Genomic DNA, 23,370 nt, shown 5'->3' with positions numbered 1-23,370 from the left:
AAGGACCTGGGAGTTCGGGTGGGCAGCAAGATGCCCACGAGCCAGCAGTGTGCCCTGTGGCCACGAAGGCCAGTGGGACCCTGGGGGGCATTAGGGGCAGCGTGGCCAGCAGGTCGAGGGAGGCGATCCTGCTGCTCTGCTCTGCCCTGGGGAGGTGCATCTGGAGTGCTGGGCCCAGTGCTGGGCTCCCCAGTTCAACAGAAACAGGGAGCTACTGGGGACGGTCCAGCAGCGGGCTATGAAGACGATGAGGGGAGTGAAGCATCTCCCTGACGAGGGAAGGCTGAGGGAGTTGGGCCTGTGTGGCCTGGAGAAGAGAAGACTGAGAGGGGATCTTATCAGCTGCTACAAGTAGCTTAAGGATGAGTGCCAAGAGGACAGGGCCAGGCTCTTTCCAGTGGTGCCCAGCAACAGGACAAGGGGCAACAGGCACAAACCGCAACACAGAAGTTCCTCCTCAATATGAGGAAGAAATTCTTTACTTTGAGGGTGACAGAGCACTGGGACAGGCTGCCCAGAGAGGCTGTGGGGTCTCCTGCTCTGGAGACATTCAGAACCCGCCTGGGCACAATCCTGTGCAACCTGCTCTAGGTGAACCTGCTTTAGTAGGGAGGTTGGACTAGATGATCTCCAGAGGTCCCTTCTGACCCTGACTATTCCGTGATTTAGAGTGGTTGCATTTATACAAGCAGGTGATTATATGTTCTCATCAGTGCACGTGCAGACAATGTTACATTTAAGAGGGTGTGAGACCAACCTGGAATAAAAGCACTAATCCCTTCCATCACAGGCAAGGGATGAGACTGCATGAAGCCTTTCAGCCACCAGCAAAGTGAGGGGAGCACCAGGGCATTTTCAGCTCACAACAGCTGAAGGAGGCTGGAAGGAGGCGGCAGGTTGGCAGAGCCTGCGACTCATTTCCCTTGTTCTCTTTGTGCATGAAAGCCAAGGGACGGTGACCTCTGCGTAAGGCATGTATTTGCTGTAAAAGGAACCATAGCGTAGTGAGCTCTGCTCTCCTTTTCCTACAGAATGCTTCCAGAACTCGTAAGAAATTTGCTGAAGGGGAGATGTAGGACGTGCTGCCCAGCTGCTCCAGCAGCCAGCACCTCTCAGAGCAGGCTCGTGAAGCTGCATCACCTAGGGTTTCCTCCGGTGTGAATTATTTCAGAGCTGCAGGCTGTGGGTTTCCCCACAGCCCACGCAGCTGGTGGCTGTCTGCCTGGCAGGCGACCGTTGCCAGCAGGGAGGCAGCAGCGTGATGCCTGTGGGGTGCCTGTGCTTGTGCGTCTGCTTCTGCACGTGTGCGTGTGTGTGTGTGTGCACTGGGTAGCAGGGTGAGGGAAACCTGCTTCTCCGCTGGCCATCAGACCTTACTGCCCACACACTGAGCCACGAGCCACTGGGCTGGCACCTCCTGAGCCCCTTGCCAGTTTGGGGGGGGATCAGAGCTATTTTTGTCAAACTTTGCTTTGCACAGCATGGCCTGCCATCATGCCTTGGGTTAAACAGAAAACTGGCCAGTGTCATTTGCAGGAGTGGGGCATTAGCCTTTCTTAAGAGCCACGTTGAGCTCGTTCAGTGGGTGAGAAAACTTTGACTCTCCAATGTACCCATTCAGCTCTTTCCTTCCTCCACTTTTGCTTCTCTGTTCCCTTCTCCCCTTTATGACCCTTATTATTTTTCCGTCCACAGCAAAACAGTTCACATCAAGGTAATTGATGATGAGGAGTATGAAAAAAACAAGAATTTCTTCATTGAGCTGATGAGCCCCCGCATGGTGGATATGAGTTTACAGAAAGGTGTAGTACTAGCCCTGCAGACTAACATTAACGTTCTTCTTTCCTCTTCTCTTCCAACTCCTTCCTCCTCTTCTCCTCCTCTTCCTCTGATGTCTTTCTGTCTCCAACTGCTATGCCCTAAACACTGCTGTGCGCACACACCGTGTCACATGGTACCCATGGGGTGGCATGGGGAGTGACGCTGGGGCCGGGGAGAAGCGAAGTGGTGAGGGGGGCAGAGAGAGCAGGATGGAGGGCAGTCCTGCTTGTCCGTATTTCTGTGGTGGCTTGAGAGGGACCTTCTGCCATTGCCACTGGAGGGTCCAAGCAAATTTTCTAGTGTCAGCAGGAAGATGCTGGCTAGAAACACATCCAGCGTCTCAGGAGATCATCACCCAGCCCCGGTACTATGGGTTGTCCCAGTCAAACCTGTGTTAGAAAAAGACAGGAATCAATGCCTGTCAGAGAAGCAGTTCTGATAACCCCTGAGAAGGACTCGGCAAAGGCTGTGCAGCCCCCGGTCCAGTTGCTGTGGAGCAGCTCTGGGAGCAGGAGATGAGGGCAGGGAGGAGCTGAGGCCCCACTTTGGTTCACCTGAAGGCTCCCAGCAGCTGTGTGCATTGCAGGGATGCTGGGGGGAGTCGGGTGAGCTGACAGAGCTGTAGCCCGCTGTCAGAGACCCATCTCACCCCACTGGGGCGTGTGTCTGTGAGCGCCCCTCTCTCTGTTTTCTCCTGAGGCTCCCAGCCCAGAGCCCCTGCAGATTTATTATTAATTGTGAAGGTAGCAGAAACAATTGATCTTCCAGCTAAAACACAGTGGGTACCCCAGGGTAGTCCCTGGTGATTTCCAGGCAGCCGATACCCTTTCCATTACCATCTGACACTGAAAAAAATGCGCTGCAGAAGTTGCCTTCCACTAATCATCAGCAAGGTCCTCCTCCCTCTTTCCCTCCCTCCTCACCCCCTTGCCAGCCCCCTCTCCTCTTAACACCCTCCCGCTCCCCAAGGAGCAGCTGTGATGGATGTCCCGTGTTGAACAGGCAGGCCGACGTGCACCACCCCACCGGGGAAGGGGCTGTGTGCCAGGAGCCCATGCCACCGCTGCCGCTGCTGCTGCCGCCTCGCCTCCAGCCAGCTGACCTGCTGTACACAGTTGTCTCTTTTGTTGTCCCTACAGGAAGACCGTAAGGGTTAAGATAGTAGATGAGGAGGAATACGAAAGGCAGGAGAATTTCTTCATTGCCCTTGGTGAACCGAAATGGATGGAACGAGGAATATCAGGTGTGAGATCCTTTATGAAAAACATGAAAAAAAAAAAAAGAAAAAAAATCAGAATCAAGTCTCCAAACCCCAAATCCAGAAAATATAACCCTCTTTCTCCTCCTTCCCCTCCCTCCTTTTCTCCTCCTCCTGTAGATGGATCGACTTTTACTCTCTGCCCTCCTGTATTCTCGCTCTCACCCCGTTTCGGTGTCATCTCTGCCTTTTAGAGCTCAGCTTACTTCTGATCCTCCTTTTGTGCAATGCTTGAGCCTCAGAGGCTGTATTATTTTGAATGGGTTTCCTTGTCTTGATCTATTTTTTGTTCTGAGCACACCTTTGCTATTCTCCCCTCTCCTGCTCCTTTGCCAGGACTTTAGGGAATGTGAAAGGCAAGAGAAGGGCATAATGCATGGCTGCCCCCTTGGATCTCCCCATATGCACCCCTCCCCCCTCATCTTTCCCTCTGTTGTCTGCCAGTGGCATTGCCTTAGTGCTCTTGGGTGCCTGTGAGGTGTGATGAAAAGCCCATGGGAGAAGAAGGAAAGTGCGAGATTTCTCATTTTGCTTTTTTTTGTAAAAAAATGGTTCTCCCTGTCTGTCATCTGAAAACCTCCTTAGCGTGTCACAATCAATTAAAGTCTGTCATGCAGAGGGTGTGGAGCTCTGCTAAGGTCCTACTTCATCAGCAGTGAGACCCAGAATCTCGCAGCAGAGCAGGATTATAGTGGGAATAAACCTTGACTTACAGTTGTGCCTTGCCTACAAGTATCATTGTCCTCGTCCTATACCTGTTAGACCTCTTTCTCACTGAGCCAGTCTTGCCATTGGCTTCACCAGCTTTGAGGTGGCCCAGGAGAGCCAAGCTTTAAACAGAAGCACTTTACATAAGGGAATTCAAATCCAGCTTCTGAGTGTCTGAGATGGAGTAGAAAAAGATGTGTGTGCCCATTGGCTTTTTTCTGCTCCCATGTGCTGCTACAGGTGATGGGAACACCTGGCAGTTGCCTGTGCATTGCACAGCTTTCCCTTGCTGAAACGCCTCCCATCTCTTATTTTGCCAGCGGAGCAGCTGCCTTCTGGCCAGTTTGAGCTCCCCATGCACAGCTCTGCAGGGCATTTGGTATAGACACAGCTTGCATAGTATGACGATGTCATATAGCATCCGTGGATTTGTAAAATGTAAACCTAAAACAGATTTGTAGTTTCAGGTTGCTAGACCACCTCCAGCAGCCCATAGGCAATGAGGGGCATTAGATTTCTGTGTGTTGAGCACAGGCCCTTGGGTTTCACCAGGTCCAACTGCCCTTGAGTGGAAGCAGTGACCAACCTGCCCTATCCCGTGGGGGTATGTCTCAGCAGTTAATTGCCCTCCAGGGTAAAGGCATGAGCATGGCTTCTAGGTAGAAGTCACCTGGCCTCAGCTTGTAGCCACCAGTTGTTTTCCTACTGTTCTCTATCAGATGAAAGGACTATATAGCGTGCCACAGCTTCTGTGTGGGTACCTGCTCATATACCCATAGTACACTCAGATTTCTTCTTGGGAGTTTAAGGAGATTAAGCCCTTTGTGTCAGCAAAGCGTTCAGCCCTAGTTCAAAGTCTTCAGCCCTAGCATCACCGTAGGGTCTCCCCTCCACATGTGCCCCCTCCTACTCATGGGGCTCCCACCTCCATCTCAGCAGGTACAGGAGGAAAATCACCTGTCTCTGGCTCTGTCCTGCTTAGGACTTGGCAGCTTGGAGCATCACACTGCAGTTTCTGCTCAGTTGTCTGCTCTCTGTGAGCCCTGCATCCTTTTCTAAACCAGTGACCTTCAGTGAGATACAGAGTCAGGATTGAGCTGGTTTTTGTGAAGTTCTGCATTTCTTTTTCCTGTATAGGCCATGTTGCATCTGGCTGAGTAAAAACACATATTTGAAAAAAATCCAAATAGGCCCTAAGGTGGTTCAGTTGTAAAATGTCCTCATTATCGTTAGGGCTGCGATGCCAATTTGCTGTACTGTGAGTGTCTCATTTACACCAGCATCAGTTGGAGTCAGTGGGACTGTCTGATTTGCAACAGGCAGAGAGGAGATAAAAGCCAGGCTAAATGATCTGCAGCACAGAGCCTGCAGACCAGCCACTTCCCTCACCAGAGGTGAGGGCACACCCTCGGACAGACTCTGTTTACCCGGAGGAAGTAAAGGACCATGCCAAAGAGGAGACAGGGAGCCCTGGTTGGCCTTGTTAGAGTAAAGTCAGAGTGAGAACACCATAGTTTCAAAGTCTAAGAGACTGGAGAATAAAATACATTTGTAAATGTTGCTGGCACAAGGTGGCACAGTTGCTACACTAATTCCAGGGCATCTGGAAAGATCCCCAGCTCCATAGTGCTGCACGCTGACATCTCCATCGAGTGTACCTTGTGCCTGCGATGAAGAATAAGGAGCTATGCAAGCCTTTCCCGTGCAGGGCGTCAGGAATGATTGACAGCAGATGCTGTCACCAGCAGCTTCACGGGGCACACACAAGAGCTGGCTCTTGGTGGAGGAGGTGTCCCAGGACACGCATGGGCTCGCATGTGCTCAGGAGGCACAAAACACAGTGTCGGGAAGGGATGCTCACAGTGACTCCCACACGTGTTCCTGCCATCATCACACTGTTGCAGGGGCAGAGTTTGGATAGCTTATTTATTGCAAAGCACATGCATGACTGATAGAGCCCCACAGGCTGCAATGTCATTGCAGCCACCTTGGTGCAGACGGGCCCCCACAGCACTGCACAGATGCTGCCATCGCCCCCCCCCCCCCCCCCCCCCCCCCCCCCAGCAAATCCCAAAGCACAGCCCCCTAGCTGGGACTCTACCTTGGTTGTGCTGCAGTGACGAATGGGCCCCCATGTGACTCATACAGCGAGGGCAAAGCACAGCTCCTGCCTCTCCTGGGAGGTTCAGGACGGGTTGCTTTTGATGAAGAGTCTCTCTGGGCTTCGGCTGCCCACGCGTTTGTTTCCAGCACTGCAAAAGATGTGATTTTCTTGGCGATGTGTCCTGGTTTTGTTGTTACTCCCCACTTAACTGTGTCACACTGAGCCTGTGCCTAGGGAGCTGTAGGGTGTTCTCAGGGTGTTCTCGGACAGCTTTTGGTAGTGGGTGGTGTCTTCAAAGCATCTCTTCTGGCCCCACTGGGAGCAGGGCAGTGTTGGGCGCCTCAGCTGACTGGCAGTCGTGTTTGGAAGTTACCAGCGGTCTGGGTTGCACAGAGACAGCCAGTCCATGGCAGTTGTGCCGGCACTACCATAAGCTACGTGCCAAGGGCCAGCGCTCGCCCCAGGGCCTCCCCACACAGAGGGTAGCTGCTAGCTCGCTTTAAGGGTACAAGCTAGGTAGCAGTGATGAAATCAGTGATGATGTGTGGTGCCCTGAAGGGAAGGCAGAGCTGGTGGCAGGGATCAGGGATGAGTAGATGTGTGCTTCTCAAACCAGCTTGGGGCAGAGCTTGGACTGCTTGTTTTGGCGTGCAGAACTTGGTGCTATTCACGTCCACTGTGCTGTCCCTGGGGGTACCCACACTGCTGCTGGATGCGGTGGCAGTGATTTCTGGTGGAGGGTGGAGGAGGATAGCAGGCGGGAGCAGCATTTGCTACTGTACGGTCGATTTGCATTACTGGCTGTGCTGTCCTGTACGTGCCAATACAAAGCAGTTACCTCCACTCAAGGGAACATCTCCTTGGCCCTGATCAGAGCTGTGGGGTAGGGGGTTGTATCTTCTCTGTGAGGGTCAGAGCTAAGCAGGAAATATATATGCTATCGCTTTTGCTGCTTGCGCTTGCTAGCACCTTACTGGGGGAAAAAAACCATCTCTACTCAGAGGTACCTGTGGTAGTCCAAATACAAATTCCTGTCTTCAGGTTGCTTAGGGCTTGCACAATGCATAACAGCCACAGATACAGTCTTTTGACTGAAACGTTTTGCATCATCTGCAGATGATGCTCCTCACTGTTCACCCCCAATTATATCAGTACCACGCTGCTTTGAGCCTTGGGGTGCTTAGTTGTTAACCCTCACCATAAGGAGAGCTGACCGCTTACTCCTGGTAATATAAATGCTACATCTACAATACCAGACTTTGTCTTGCAGCTCATTTATTCTTTTTCACCAATTGCTTTCTGCAGCTGGAGTTTTTCAAAGCTTTTCTGATGATCCAAACAAATTACATCAAGTAGTTTTACTTCAGCAGCAATGTTGATGTGCCCCAATAATTCAAATAGATGAGAATAGATCTGAGATGGGTATCTTGCCAGCCCAGTCTGTGGTGAAGACCAGTACTGACTTAGTAGTGGATATCAGATGCAAAGAGCTCTGGCAAAGATGGTGCTTGCTGCAAGCTTCTTTTATCAAAGTGAGTAAAAAGGAATCAAAGAGAGATAAATTCTTTGCTTGGCAAAGGCAGTAAATGTTGCTTTTCTCTATCCTCCTGGGCATCTCCCAGGTTTCCTAATTTTTTTTATCTTCTCCATTTCTCAAAAATTAGTCTCTGAATCTTTCTTGTCTCACCTTTCCTCCATATGTGCACTCACATAAACTGAATCCCTGTCTACTGAGCGCTGGAGGGCTTTGAAACTTCCCAGCACCCTGAGCCACCTTTCTGGCCATCCTTTTTTCAGCACTTTTTGAAAGTGTTCCTGCAGTGAAACAAGTATTTTCCTTTACGACAAGATGCTGTCTGTTGGTTTGACTCTTGCTCTCATGGCCACTCGGGTGTCCTGTCAGCTCACAACTGAAACAAGGATTTTGCTGCTGTCAGCCCAGCAGGATTTTTGAGAAATACTTTCTTCACACATCAGCTTTCACACTTTTTCCGCGGTTCTGGCTTACAGGGGAAAAACTTGCTTTGCTTTCCCTGGATAAAGTCAGTCTTCTGCTTAAATGGTGGTTAACCCTAGTGTTGATGGAGCCCGAATGACAAGCGAGGCTGCTTTGAAAGATTTGTTGATTGCAGATAATAATAAAAATAGCATTTGGAAAATTATGTTTCTTGAGGGTAATCGGGAGTCTGCTTGTGTGAATTAAGCTCATGGCACAGCAGTGGAAGATTCAACCTCAGGGCTGGTACATCAAGGCTATGTCTTGAGGGTTACATTTTGTAAAAGGGATTGATATCCTTCATGCAAAATTTTGCTTCAGAAAGCATGTCTCTCACAAGATACGGCTTCACTGGAAATGGGAGCACAGATGGCTGGTGAGCACTATTAAGCAGCTTGCTGTCATGACCTGGCTTGGGAAGATTTGGTCTCAAGTCCTCTCAGCCCTTCCAGCACAGAGTCAACTGCTGTGGACAAATCTCATAACACATCTTTTAATCAAGTGTCAGCACCCCTGCCAGGAAAGCTTCGTGCCTCAGAGGGAGGATGTGGCTGGGAGTTGCAGAGTAAGGATTAAACTGTGAGTGAAGGAGGATTCCTAGCTTCGATTGATCCAGCAAGTTATCTGTGTCAAAATATTGATGAAATGATGTGACTTGATACAAAGGTCTGTGCCTGTATAAGATAAGCTGCATCAATGTGCACCCCACACGTGCTGGGGTTTTCTGAAGTGTGGGCAGATGCTAAGAAACTCCTCCTTCCATCAGCTACGGATGGGAATAGGAAAGAAATGTTAAATTGCTGTTATCTTCTTCCACAAAGGTGTAATAATTTGCTTGCAGCTCTGTGATTAAGCTGAACGCTGCTGGTTCTCCTGATGGAGAGGAATCTCCTGGAGTCTGCAAGAGCTTTGCTATTGACTTCAATAATAACAGCATTCAGGTTAATGCTTCAAAATCTCTGCCTTCTTTAGCCTATAAAAAAATCATGTTTATAGCTCTTCACAGTCCATTAGGGAAGCAGTTTGCTTTCCTCGGTGAGTAAATTTGGAGACAGAGCCTGTGGACAGTTACATCTGGAAGATGGGGGATCCTTACCTCTTTTGAGAACGGAGCCTGTGGTTTGCCTGGTCACTGAGCTCCTTCGGGTGCGCATGGGGTGCAGGCAATGTGTTCTCTTGCTTTGGCTGCCTGTGGCTGCCCTGCTGTGTGCCTGAGGGTCTCCTCAACATCCAGCCTTCTCTCCCTCATTTCAGCTCACCCTCTAAGTCCCAGGCCCTTAACAAGGGTTCTTTCACCTGCGCAATGACTTCCTGGAGCCTTTAGGGATATTGATTAGGAAAGATCTGTGTTAATGAAGAATGAGTCCAGAATAAAGCATGCAGCGTGGTCAGATCTCTCTGTGAGGCAGACAGCAGAAAAAGGTATTGCACCATTTAGAAAAAGACTGGGACACACATCTAGCACATCAGGTTGCTGTAAGCTGCAGGACTGCTCGATTGCAGGTCTGCTCCCATCCTGAGCCTGGTTCCTCCTTAACCTTCTTTGGCTTCGGTACAGTTAAAGCAAGAAGGAATTCAATTCCTGATTGTAACCCACAAGAACACGTATGTCACAGCACAATTTGACCCCAAAGTACATTGAAAACACGCAGATAAACCAGTTTATTAGTAAATAGCTTTTTTTAGCAGCTAAATTCAGGTCCGAGTTGTCCAGTGGCAGGGGAAGTGAGTTCATGCACACAGCTTTGACTTTGCCCAGTAAAAACCAAGCCTGCAAGGCAGAGAAATCCCAGTAAAGCAGCAACTGGGATCCAGAGCTGAAGGTCTTGGATCTTCTGAGACAGTCAGGGTCACCTACCTTGTCTGTGGGCATGCGTGCTTGTCTGCATTCACGCCATGCAAGCGTTAGGTAAGGGATACTTGGGACTGCTATTTTGGATTTGACCGTGGAGCTAATTTTAGCAGCTCCCGGTAAGAATACACGTGTCAGGCCTGTGAGACTACCTGAGATGCCAACAGCAATGAGGTGGCCTGGCTTGGCCCCACAAGGAGCATGACAGGCAGAGCAGGAGAGTGCAGGACAGGGAGAGGTGCCCTAGGGAGGGATGGAGGGATGCAGCCCAGGCGGGAAAGCGGAGGGAGGCTTGTGGGATGGGAACAGTACAGGGGCCATCAACAAGGCTGGTACAGGTACAGCATCCCCAGACGGACTGTCAGGAAACATTACAGGTCAGGTCTAAGGGCACATCAGCAGATGCGTGTGCAGGAAGGAAGCTTTAGTCCGTGAAATCACTTTCTTGCTTGCATGCACAGCATTCACTCGGAAATATAAAGATAAAATAATCCCTTGGCTTTCTGCATGCTGTATTCTTGATGTTTCATTCATAGCTTTATAGGCTTCTTCAAATATTCATGTGTCATACCATAAGTGAAAGGGAGAAAAATAGTTCTTTTGCTCAGAAGAAAATGGGGAAAAAAATAAACTCAAATCCCAGAGCACTAGAATAACAGTTTTAAAAAACATGAGGAACCAATGATTTTTTTTTTTTAAATAACCACAGTAGCTTAGGGGCCCAGTAATTTTTCATTATATTAAAAAGGAGCACTGAATCAACCCATTGTACTAATGCTTGTAATTGCAAAAGGCAAATTAAATTTCCCCACATTGTCTGGAGAACCAGAAGACCATGGAATAGTAAGGACGCCACAGGGTAGCATGGAGCTGCAGCAGGACAGAGCTACAAGGAGACTCAAGACTACCAGGGGCAGTGACAAGCCTGTTGGAGACCTCCAGGCAGAGCTCTGCAGAGGATGGGAGGTGCTTTGAGCAGAGCAAACATCCCATTGCTTCTCGTGGCTCTGGGGCATTGTACGTGCTGCCAAACATATTCATGAATGCTTCCCCCAAAGGTTTTTGACTCTCAAAAGGAATTGACCCTGAAACACAAGGGATGCTCAGCAAGGAGCCTCTTCATTGACCTTTCCCTGTTCTCTGCACATCTACCTGCCCCCACAGACAAGGGAGACCTCCTGGAGTGCCCATGGTGTTTCCAGCTGGGGAGATGGATAGGTGGATGAAGATCTTGACTGGGCCAATGCCTCTCCACAGGCTGTCGGGAAAGCTGTGCCCATGGATGCTGCCTGATGGAATAGGGAAGTGACTGAGAGCCAGGACTCAGGACTACTTTCCCTGGGTCTGCCACTGATGCGCTTTGCGACCTTTGACAAATTGCTTAGGAAATCACTTTCAATTAGGTGCACCTGTATAAGTGCCTGCTTTTCAGAGGCCTGAACAAAGTAAGTCCCCAACATGCCACCACCGAGTGCGGCCGTGCTAGGACTTCGGTATGAAGTGGAGTTAATGGCAGCCAAGTGGCGATGTGAGTTCATTCAGGGCGCGATAGGCTGCTGTTAACCTCCACCCTCCATCAGACTTTCACACTGGCCATATGGGACTGTTAAAGGGTGAGAGAGTCTTGCTGATCACTCCTTGGGTCTCCAGTCAGCAAATCAGCTTATGGATGGGAATCAGGGAGCACCCAGGCGGGTCCGGGTAAATTAGCGCTTTTGGACTTCAGCCCACTTCTGAGTTTGCAAAATGTTCCCTTTAGCCTCTCTGTGCTTGCTTCACCATCTGTCAAATGGGGCTGTTAATACTGACTCAGTCTTTGTACAGAGTTTTAAGCTTCTGATGCTAAAAGTGCATAATAATAACTATTAGTAATTACAATACTGTCATCGGATGCAACCATGTCTTCAGGGACCTGTTTGCTGTTTGAAGGACAGGTAGAAGTCAGAATTCTGACAAAGTTAAGGCACAGAGCTGGTGCTTGGCCCCACTCAAAGAGGGTTTGGTATTTTTTTGCTATACGGACTTCCCTGTAGTTAGTTGAATACTTAGATGCAGGCTGTGGCTTTCGACAGGTAACACCTAGGAGGGATCCAGCAAGGTGATTCTTTGAGACAGCTCTGGAGAATGGGGAAATTAAGGCAGGGGAGGGCCAGGAGGTCACTCCCCAAGGCAGCAAGAGGACTGGCCCGTGCCTGTATGGAAAGTCAGGATAAGGTTGTCCCTTCCAAGGACCTTCACCCTCTTCTCCTGCCTTCCTCCCACCTCTAATCTCACAGGACCGCGCAGTCGCATTTCCTGGGAGGCAGTTGCATCCCACTGCAATGCATTGCACAGCATGTGCCTGTACAGGACTGTCAGGCAGACCAGCAATGGGGAGCAAAGAGAGCCAGGAGGACTCAAACTGGTGATGCGTTATGTGTGCCTGTGCCCCTCTCGGCACCCTGACCCTCTGGGAGCGGTACCTGTAGAGCTTTGGATAGCCATAGGCAAGCCAGGGCATCCCAGGAGATGACGCATGGTTGCATTACCCCCTGCCCCATTTCACACTGGAGGCCAGCACCCATTCTATCAACACCTCCCTCTGATGATGCTCTTCTCAGTGAGCTGCCTATCGCCCCTGGCCACTGCCTTGGTTGTGCCGAGCCCTGCCACAACCACACACTCCTGGCTGAAGCAGGGGCACCTCCCATGCCTTCAGGTCAGTTTGGGTCATGGCAGGCCCTGATGGCAAGCGTAACTCTCCCCCCGGCTCCACTTTTCCCTTCCCCTCCTTGCTACTCCCCACCTGCATCCCATACCTCTGCCTTTGCTTGGGGAGGGGGGTGGCTTTGGGGAGCCAGCACCCTGGCGCTCGCCAGCCTCCTTTCCATCCCGCTGCCCTGGTGCCTGCTCCCCAGCCTGTGCCCGACACGCAGCCCTGGCGAGCTCATGTACCACCTCGTACCACGTCCATTGCTCACTGACAGCCATCATCTGCAAAACAGCTTTTGCCCCTTGGATATTAACTTTTTTCCCCTCTTTTCTTCTCTTTCCCTGTCTTTCTTATGTTCTCTCCCCACAGCCCTACTGCTCACCCAAGGTAAGTGCTTTTTCTCCTTTCTGGCTCCTTTTTCTCCTGCTCTGGCTCTGTTTTCGTCCCCTTTGGTCAGTCTCTGCCGTGTTTGTGATTGCTGTGTTGTAGACAACCCTGTCTCATGGTGTGTCCAGCAGGAACTAGTTAAGAGCAATGCATTAAGAACATGACAGTGATTGATTGACATCTAAGAGTATTCCCCATATTCCAGATTTTTCACTGTGGTTTTGGGAAATGAGCCAGCCAGGGTTGCAAAGCTGAACTTGCAGCCCTGGCTGGTCCATGACTCAGTCCCCTCTCTTGGGGCAGCTCTGGGGCTTGGGTTGTGCTGATGCACCAGGGAGCATGGGGCTTTTCTGCAAGGGGGTGGTGCTCCTGGGGTGTGGGATGTTGTCACCTGGGGTGGGCAAGGGTGCAGGACTGCGCAGCTGTCCCCTTCCCATGGAGGATCAGGCCATGCTTCACCCCTCAGTGCATGCACCAGGGTGCTCTCCACCTCCCGTCGTGGGGGATCCCAAGGGTGAGCCCAGTGCCAGGGCAGTGCTGCCAGGGCATGGTAAGCACCAGCGCTGTTTCCCTTCTCACCCTCAGCTCTGGCTCTGCACTCTTCGTCCCCTCTCCCCGTGGAGGGATTTTATGTGTATTAATACTGAACCCTGCCTTCCTTGCCCAAAATCCCTGTTACACCAGTCGCTCTTGATCCCGCTGCGGTGTGGTGTACCCCTCCTGTGTTTTTCTTATTCCTTCAATTCCAGATATGATTACTGTTGAATTTGGACTAAAGAAACATTTGTCAAAAGATAAGGGCAGGCATGCAGGGTGCAGAGAGGAGCTTGAGTCTGACAGGTTTGCAAGCAGAGCTGAAAACCAAATTCATCATGCCTGAGCTGTGCTGCAAATCAAAGGAGCAGCATCTGCCATGCAAGCTTCAGTCTGCTCCTTTTCGAAGGATGCCAAATCTGCTGCGCAGGGGATGGCCTGTGCCCATTGGATATTGGGATAATTAGGAAATTGCTAGTGGCAGGCTGAAATCCCCAGCTCCCCAAATAACAGCTTAGGGTGTTTACAGAAGACTCCTTAGAGCGGTTTGGACATTTTCCTTTGTTACTTCTTCAGGTCCAGGAGGACTGGAAATCAGTTGAGCACAGCCTTCTTCCCAGTAATTTCATTGCTTTAATTCAGTAGCTGTCTAATTTGATCAGAACCCTGGGAACCAAATAATTCGTATTAAAATAACATAACTTTCCTCCCTCTGTTGTGATCCAGCCTGATTGCTTTTGGCAGCCATTATTGGAGAACTTGGTCACCAGCTATGGAAAGTTGCTTTCCAGTTAATAAAGAAAAGCCTCCTCTCTGTCTGGGAGGGGGGGGGGTCCCTCGGGTGCCCCCCTTGGTAGGCTGCCCCCAGGTGCCCTCCATGCATGCGGCATGCGCTTGGCCCGCAGTTTGAGCTCCCGGTGCTCGGCCTCTGTGCGTGCTTCAAGGCAGCGGCCGGCCAGCAAGCGCAGAGGCACGTGCTGCAGTGTCACTCAGCAGCAATCATGGCTAATCAGCAGGGAGAGAAGTGACGTCCTCGTTTAGTCCGTGTCATGTTAGATTTAGATTACACAGATGTGCAGGAATCTTGGTGAAAAACTGCATTATTGAGTGTTTCAGCGGAATCTGTCGGTCCCGCTCCTTGTCCCCTCCCTCCCAGAGCAGCTCGCACAGCCTTTCCTGGGCAGTGCCCCTTTTCCCAGGGCTGTGTCCCTGGGATGGCTGGGTGCCCTGGCTCTCCTCTGCAGCCCTGGGGCATTTGCCCTCCAGTGGCACTTCTTCAGCAGCCCTGGCAAGGCTGCTCACTGCAGTGGCCCCATCTCTTTGCAGAAGCGCTGGGGTGCCCTGATGGATAAACCCACGTGAAAATGCCTCTCTTGTCCCAGCAGCCCTTACCTGGGGGTAAATGGGAGGTCCTGGCTTTATCCCCCTGGCCTTGCAGAGCCCTCCCCAGGAAAGCAGGGCTGTGAATTTTACACAAGGCAAAGTAACTGGGCCGGGGAGAGCCTTTGGCACAGGTTCAGCTCAGCATTTGTTTCCTCCTAATGGGCTCTCTGAGCCAGACTTGCAAGGCTGTGCAAACCTTTTGAAAGCCTTGCCTGGCCAGGTGTCCAGTGCCAGCTGTTTGGGCTGCAGAAGAGCACAGTAGTATGGGGTGGCTGTGCAGTGACTTGAGAGTCAAACCTGCTTATTTTTTAACTTCTCTCATGCATAACCTTTTTTTCTGGCACTGGCAACAGACTCTCTTTATACTCTTTATACAGGGAAATAGTCAATACCAACTCCAGTTGTTCCTGCCATTGCCAGCAGTGGACAAGCTGCTTTGCTGGTCTTCCCAGCCTTTGAAAAAGTCACTGAAAACCTGCACAGAGCCTTTGGTTGCAAGTTCTTGGGCTCAGGAGGTCCAGCTCTTTAAAAGGATGGGGAGTTATCTAAATGGTAGATACTTCTCTACCTTCATTTCCACATACTCACCCGGATCAAAGAAAATATTTCTAAATGTGTATGTTTATTTATGCATTAAAACTCCTGGGTTCACTTTGCAGTGGGAAAGACTGGGGACCAGAGTCACCAGTTGACTGGCCTGTCAGGGACGGTCATGTCAGCAGCAATCTCAAGGCAGAGCCAGCAGTGGAGCAATGCGCAGTTCCCAGCCCTGTGCTTTAGCCTCCATCTCATGAATGTGCGGCGTTTCCCAGTTAGCGTTAAGGACGCTGGGGCATGTATATGGGATGTATCACGCCTCAAAAATAGCTTTCAGGGCTCAGTAAGCAGATTCCTCCCTTTTTAGAAGGCAGACCAGGCTGCCGGTGCTTGAGCGTGTGCATGTGTTTCAGTAAAGGGCATACCCATATGCTAACCTCAAAAGCCGGAGTGTCATTTAGCCAGCAGTCTTCCCCGGTTGTGACTGATGGCTTGACAGCGCTCTGGAGAGAGGAAATCATTCGTGCTCACTGTTTACTTTGTTTAGCCAGGATTATAATTTATTGAGCCACAACAAAAAAAAATCCCATTTTAATTGTCATTTTAATTTCTTCCGAGCAGCGGAGTCCCCAGAAGGGGTGACCTTCATGCAGATACGTGCCTGCTCTAGATATGGATGGAGATGAGATAGCTTGAGGGGTGTGAAATGGCCTTCATAGCAATCTTTAATGAATACATTGCTGGTTTTAATCCAATTTATCCAGCAAGTGACAGGGAATACAAGTTGGCCCGTGTCTGTTTGGTAGTCTTGCAGCATTGCCTAGGTGATGGGTATCTACCTCTCTGATGGTGTTACCGGACATTCCTGTTGCCTGTTTCAGCTCAAAAGGTGTGGCGGCTGGATTACCCCGTGGAAATGGGCTTTATCTAGCTTTGATTTATGATGTGTTCAGGAGGCCACAGACAATGTCCAGTTCCTGTTTGTTCCCCCAAGTCTGAAGGAGGTTGAGCAGGCAAGCACCTGCGTAGTACCCCCAGAAGCAATGCACGATGTGGGAATGCTGCTTTAGTGCTCCCCTTTCTCCTGGAAGAAATGAGAGGACAGGATCTGCTTATAGTATTTTGAGCCCAGGAAAATGCCTATCATGTAGGTCTGAAGGCACTTTGCAAATAGCTGCAGATGAGGTCTCAGGATGGCCCTGTGGGTGTAAGTGGGACGTAAGTGGTTCTCATGTGGGTGAGAGCTGAGGAGTGAGCATGGCAGGGATGTGTCCAGCACTGCAGAGCCCAGCAGTGGCATGACCTTAACTGGGAGCTGCTGGCCCCCCTCATCTGTCATGCCCTTAAGGGTCTGAACTGACCCTGAATGAAGCAGAGAAGAAGAGAAAGAACCAGCTTGCCTAACCTTACCATGCTCCTGCAGCCCAGACAGGTTGCTAGCACTTGATGGTAACACACACCTGTGTTCCAGCACAGGCAGGATTTAGGGGACCCCTCTCTCGCCACCTTCCCCTTCCTGGGGAGGAGGTGGAGGCAGCCCAAGAGGTCCTGGCAAGCTCATGTTCTTGCTGGGCATAGCCAGACCTTATCAGGCTTAATTGGGGTTGACAGCAGGGAGTCCAGGGTGCAATTGCATTGAAAAGCAGGTACTGATGCTGATACAAACAGAAATCAGGCTAGTTAATAATTAAGCTGCAGCTTGGCAGCATTCACCTTGACAGACTTGACCTTTCAAACTAAAAATCTCTCTCCCCCCCCCCCCCCCCCCCCTTGTGTTTTATTCATCGCAGCCCTTGGTAGTCTTCTTTGCAGGCTACCGCACTGGGGTGATGTGTGACACCCCTCACTGACGCCCTGCCCTTGCCTCCTGGAGGAGCCCTCCAAGACCGCAGCTCTGTACCTGGTCCCTCAGGAGCTGGGGGCCTGTGGCTACCATAGACCACGTGGGAGCATGCCCCACACTTGCTGCAGAGACAGTGGCCTCTTGCAGCTCTGGAGGCAGGCTGGTGCACCCTGCTGCTGGCTGAAGTGCTTCCCTGAAAGGCAGGAGCATCAGGAGTGTGCTCTGCCACTAGGACATTGCAGGAGTTTATTCCCTCCCAGCTGCTGGGTCTGTACACACAGTCTCAGCATCCCACCAGCACAAGTAGACCCAGCAGGCCTGGAGCAGGGTCTGGTGTTCTGCAGAGGTTGGCACTGATTCCTGCTATTGCTTGCTCAGGTGTCCTAAACAGTAGTTGGGGAGAAGTGGCGGATTCATGTAGGTGCTTTGGAGGTGCTTAGCTCTCTTTGGAGGTGCTTAGCTCTCCCCCTTAACTGTATGGCAAGTATAGGCTGGGGCAAGAGGCATGTCCACTGGGCTTCTAAGCTTGTCCTTCCTGCCACAAATGGCACTGCCTTGATTTCAGAGGACAGTCGGGAGCCTGTTACTTGGCACCTATGGGTCACTTGCACAAATGCATTGAGCAGGATCCAGGACAGTACTGATCCGTGACTCTTAATCTATGTTTGTCTCTTACATTAGGGTAGAGGCTCAGCGAAAATACAAGGGCAGGTTAAATGTTTTAAGACACACCTTTGAAGTTTGTTCAGTTTCTGTGCTTTGCTTTCCTGTTGCACATTCACGAACGTGACTGCTTTTTGATGAGGTGTGAAGGAATTACGTCCTTTTTCCCTTATCTGCAAGCTTCCTCTATTGTCATGTCTGCAAGGTAACCATTTGGACATTCTGCCTATGCCTGTTCTCCTGCGCTTTGCTTGCAGCTGGCATTGAAAGACTCAGCCTGGCAGTGTCTCCACAGGACATCCTTGGGTGGCTGCGTTTCTTCCCTGTGCCCTAGTTCACCATATTCACTGCAGAGGAGCTGCATGGTGACAGCAGGGTCTCCATTATTCATGTCTCAGTGGACATGCTGTCAGCAGGTCTCCATCGCTGGTCAGCTTGTGCCTTCACCACGACTGACCTACCTAGGACTTGAAGGTGCCTCTGGTGGCACTTCTTCTGAAGGCAAGGTGCCCTCTGAAATAGCATGAGTCCCAGAGCCCTTCAGTGCTGTGGTGAGTGCCAGCACCTTCACTTTGGTGGAGTGCCTGGTCCCATGCTTGTGCTGCATCCAGCCCCCAGGCTGCCAGAGCAATCTGTCTGCTCTTGGACATGGTTGTGTCGCTTGATTTACTCCAAGAGCTGCCCGGCAAGTGATTGTCGTGCTCATCAAATCAGTAGGTGATCTGCAAGTTGCTTGCAGAGACAGCAAAGCCATCTGCTAGCAGCCAAAGGTCCTGCCTCTGAGCATGGACACGGGCATTCCCATGCAGCCTGCCCAGCAGCCTGGGACCTGGTACACAGTGAGAAGAGACACAGGAGATCTTCCTCCTCAGAGGAGGGCTTTGGGTCTTGCACTGCACTGCCTGGCACGGGTACATAAACCAGCATGAGGAAGACGCCAGATTCTGGGATAAAGCTGTTCTGGATACCGCTTCCTACAGGAAAGGGGAATCTTTCTGCACTGCGTCTGCTTACAGAACTGCCTGCAGCCCAGCCTCGCCTAGGTAGTTAATATTTGCATGGGGTTCCCGTCGTACCGTGCCAAAGGCTTTTGTCAAGTTGGTTAAAGTGGGGACTGAGGTTTCATTGCATCATTTCTCCTGGAGTTGTTAGGCTGAGGAAATTCTGCCCATTACTCCCCATTTTCAGGGCAGCTCCTCTGATTCCAGACATTTACTTTTGGTGCTGTGCAACTGCAGCCAGTGGGCGGGAGCCCAAGGGACCATGCCGCCAACTGCAACTGCAGCTTTTCTGATGTAGTTGCTTCCCCACAAAGGTTGTAGTGAGCTGGACTGTCACCAAGTCCGGGCTTTGCAACCCTGCTGGGATGGCTGCTGTGCTTTTGCTCAGCTCCGTACTGTCAGCACACGTCAGCAGGCGCTCAGCTCAGCTGCCAAGCTGGGCCTTGCACAGCTGGAGGTGCCTCCTCCCCTGAGCTTCAGGTTATGGGGAAGCTCAGACAGAAGTGATCCACAAACATGGTGCGGCAACTGATGTGTAAGCACCTGCGTTTTCAGTGATGGATGCAGCTTGTCATCTTCATACACTTCCAGGCAGAGGCAGAGACTGGGCTGTCTTGATCTCTGTCTTAGAAAAAGAGATGTAGATTTCATCTAATCATCTAATTCCCTGCTTAAGTAAATACAAGTAACTTGAATCTTGTTCCTGATATTCATCAGTTCATGCCTCCAAGTGTAGTGTCAAGCAGTACATATCATGCAGGTTCACCCCTGTTTCTGCACTTCTCCAGCTCAGCTGTCTCCTCTGCTCTGTGCTCACTTGGTCTTTGGCTGCAGTTGCCCCCCTGTCCCCTGGCATCCTGCATTGCCCGTCTTCTCCGGGTGCTGTGCTCCCATGTGTCTGTCTTTTTTTTTAAACTTGTGGGGATTTCCAAACCCAGAGTATGCTCTTTTTGAGCTAAGCAGTGATGGGTTTGACGTATACCATTGATTTCAAATGATGGACGCAACCGTTTCTGCTTCTGTGATGGGTTTTAATAATGTCACCTGCCACAGGAGCTACTATATATTTTATAAACTCTGCAGGTCTTGCAAGGCTTACAGTCTTTGCCATCAATCTAGTTGGGTTGATGAAGAAAAGGCAGAGAGTTTATGACTAGGTTTCACCGGGACTTTGTAATTTCTGTGTGATTTTTGGTGCGTAGTATGAGATCTGCTGGAGCTCACATGGGATTAATCGCATTTGAGGCATTACATAGGGTGTTTGTAACCTTTTCAGGAAACCTTGGGTAATGTCTGACCCACTGCTTAGCCAGAACAAGATGCTCTGCCTTTGTGATACCCCGCCAGGTTCTGCAGAGCTCCCACCCCCATGCTCTTGGCTGGGCCCTGTGATGCAGCTCGTATGACCCGACTGGTCAGGCACAGGAAAGCCAGGTGAAAGCCAGCTTCTTGCTTGAGCTGTCAAGGCTTTTCAGAGAGCCCATCAGCACATGCCTGCACTTGCGTGGTTGGGAGGGGGGACGAGGCCTAGGTCAGGGCTGGGGACAGTGCCAGGGTACCCCTCCTGCTGGTTGGGGTGCTCCTTCCCATCCAGGCAAACAGAACATCCCCAGACATCTCACTGGGTTTGCTAGGGCATCGGCAAAATGAGCCCAACACAGGGTCATCCCAGCATGCTGCTGACCTGGGGTCCTGGGTTAGTTTCCTCCAGCAGAAACTAAATGTCCAGTAATATGAAAGAAAAAAACACATTTGCTTCCTGACTTGCTCCTTCCTGGTCGTTTTTGCAGCTGCTAGGAACATGTTCATGTGTGCATTGTGACTCTGTGTGTCTGTCTGAGCATTAGACCAAACAGGGAGTGGCACATGGTGCCAACAGTGATTTGCTGATTGAAGGAGAATGAAAAGATCGTGTCTCCTGTTCATTCAAACTGGGAAACACACCACGGCATTAAAGCCATCTTAAAGGATGCTTGTGCCAAACGGAAGAAGTAGTCGGTACCCTGGTCTCCCCAAAGGTGTGGCTGCTGCAAGGATGATGGCAGGGCATATGTCATCCAAGAATGCCAATGCAGGCTGAAGAAAGAGTTGTTTGGGTATTTTTTGATAAATTAAAACTGTGTTGTGTATGTTCTTGATGACTGACATATTCAAAAATCTTGGTCCTTTGTTTCTGTGGTCCAGCACCCCATCACTGCCCCCCACCTTGTTGCGTGAGATTAGCAAGCTGTGAAGGGGCTGCAGAAGCCTGTGCTCAGGCCATGCAGACGAGCCCTTGCAGTGCCTCGGTGTTCCAGGGCTGCTGCCTACAGCTCGGTGTTGGCCTTGCTTTCACAGAGGTGCCTGAGAGGAAGTTGACAGTTGAAGAGGAGGAAGCCAAGAGGATTGCAGAGATGGGCAAACCAATACTCGGCGAGCATCCCAAACTGGAAGTCATCATTGAGGAGTCCTATGAGTTCAAGGTCAGCGGTTTTCTTAGGGGTCCTCCAGGAGGGAAAAGCCATGTGACACTGAAAAGCAGCCATGGAGAGCAGGACTGAGGAGGCAGGGGGTGGCTGCCTGTGCAGGGAAAGGGCTGGTGGAAGAGGAAAAGGAGAATGCAGTGCAGTAAAGGGTAGGGGCAACCTACAAGAAATGCCAGGGGAAGTAGCTGCTGGTAGGAGGAGGTGGAGGGAGAAAGACAAGGGAGCCTTGCTGGAAGCAGAGGAAGCCAGTGTGCAGGAGAGGGCAGGAGAAAAGCTGTCTCTGTTGAGGCAGGGGTGAGGGAAGGAGCCTCATCAGGATTAAGGGGTGGCAAACAAGCTGGTTCTGGTGAGGTTTGGGTCAGCCTGTCCAGGGAGAAGGTGGTCCCAACTCCAGTCATGGCCTCCTCTGGCTGGTAGGAGAATGCTTGTGGCACTTCCACAGTTTGGGAAGGGTCTGTGAGACCACAGTGCACTGCAACATCAGCCTTGCCTGCTAGCAGCCAGTTTAATTGCTGTGCATCTTTATTCCCACAACAGAGCACCGTGGACAAGCTGATTAAGAAGACAAACCTGGCTTTGGTTGTAGGGACACATTCCTGGAGGGACCAGTTCATGGAGGCCATTACCGTCAGTGCAGGTGAGGGGGACATCAGAAAACCCGCACCAGCACCCACAGGAGTCATGCAGCCTTGGGATGAGATCTGTCTGGGCTCAGGAGACGGCATCTGCCTGGGCAGTGGTGCTCAGCTGTTGCGTGCATGGTAGCCATCAGCAAAGCCAGTCTAAAGAGGGCTTCTGCTCCTAATATATTGGGCATTTGCAGATGCGTTATCCAGGAGCCCAGGAGATCCATCTCTTGGCGCAGAGCCATCCAGGAGGCCAGTTTTCAAAGACTTTGTGTCTGCTGACGGTGCTTCTGCTGCTTTAGCGGTCTGATGAGCAGAATACAGGCAGCAAAATCCCATCCTGGCTGGGCTGCTGGCTCCTGGTGTGCCCAGTACTGTCCTGTTCAGGTAGCCCCTGCTGCTGGAAAATGCCATGTCCAGTAGAGTCTTTGGGATTCGGGAGGGTTACCACATGCCAGGAGATGTTGCCCCACAAGGCAGCAGCTGGTGGAGGGAAAGGCCCAGAGACCTACCAGCTGTTGCCCGGGTAGCCTGAGAGAGCTCACCACTTCCAGAGCTGGGCAGCTGTGGCGCACACATTTTAGAGACGTCCGTGAGTTAATGACACTCTGGCACCTTTCTGAACCTTTCCTTGGTGGTTTGGCATCTTCCCCAAAGGGCTGTTCTCCACCCAGCTGTGGTGCAGGCAGGCAGGCAGCTAGGTGGGAGCTGTCACCAGCGGCCACAAGAGCTGCTTCTGACATGAAGGAAGAGCTGTGGGGTGTTCAGTTTTCTTCTTTCTAGCAATTAGGAAAAACTGCTTCTGTGGAAACAGTACCTCCATCCTTGAAGCAATGTTTTTTCCCAGACCTGCTTCTCTCTTCCTGTGTCTTTCTCCTTTCCTTTTCATCTGCCCTGTTTTCCCTACCTGCTTTCTTTTCCTCCAGTGTATTTCCGTTGTCGTTTATTTACACAAAGACCAGCAGTGCTTCCAGCCTCAGGGGTGGCCTGGCCCACCAGGCAAAGGAGGGGATCCCTCAAAGGGCCTGCAGTGCTGCTGCTGGTGGTACCCTCATACAGATGAGAAATTTCTTGTTGGGGCACTGCTGGTGACCATCCCGTGCTCTGGAGCAGGAGGATGGAGAGGTCTCTTCAGTTTCCCAATTCTATCACTTTCTGCTGGGTTTTGCCCCAAAACATCGCTTGCTTGTGTAACTTCATGGTGCCCCTCAGCAGTGATCTTTACAGATTGACTACATCCTACATGACTGCCTGTGGATGGGGACAGGGCTGCCCCTCTGTGGGTACAACACACCACTTTGCCATTCCCCAGCCCTGCAGGCTCTGGGGTGTCCTGGGAGGCACCCTCTTGCCAAGCCTCACCCATCACTGAGGGACCTGGTGTACCCTGAGCCCACTGTCGTGGCCGGCACCATGCCACCTTGTCCCAGGAGAGCAGCATCCCTGGAGCTCAGGGGTTGGGGGGGAGCCAAGCACAGGCTGCAGCCCACCCCCGTGATC

At 51.2% G+C, this 23,370-nt stretch overlaps 1 protein-coding gene across 5 annotated transcripts in view; it reads left to right on the top strand.

Annotated features, from left to right (window-relative positions):
* SLC8A3 (solute carrier family 8 member A3) overlaps positions 1-23,370 on the top strand; it is a 151,012-nt gene that overhangs the window by 125,189 nt on the left and 2,453 nt on the right. Inside the window, exons 3-6 of one of the 5 annotated variants that reach the window (XM_080394949.1) lie at positions 2,961-3,064; positions 12,801-12,818; positions 21,117-21,241; positions 21,782-21,881. In XM_080394949.1, the coding sequence (XP_080251075.1) occupies positions 2,961-3,064; positions 12,801-12,818; positions 21,117-21,241; positions 21,782-21,881 (347 nt within the window). Of the gene's footprint in view, positions 1-1,695; positions 1,803-2,960; positions 3,065-12,800; positions 12,819-21,116; positions 21,242-21,781; positions 21,882-23,370 lie in introns of all 5 variants that reach the window. The other 4 variants (XM_080394951.1, XM_080394953.1, XM_080394950.1 and 1 more) reach the window with 4 other exon arrangements.

This window comes from Falco punctatus (genome assembly GCF_963210335.1).
Source record: "Falco punctatus genome assembly, chromosome: 7".
Classification (NCBI taxonomy): Eukaryota; Metazoa; Chordata; class Aves; order Falconiformes; family Falconidae; genus Falco; species Falco punctatus.
This window is presented reverse-complemented; position numbering and strand designations above follow the sequence as displayed.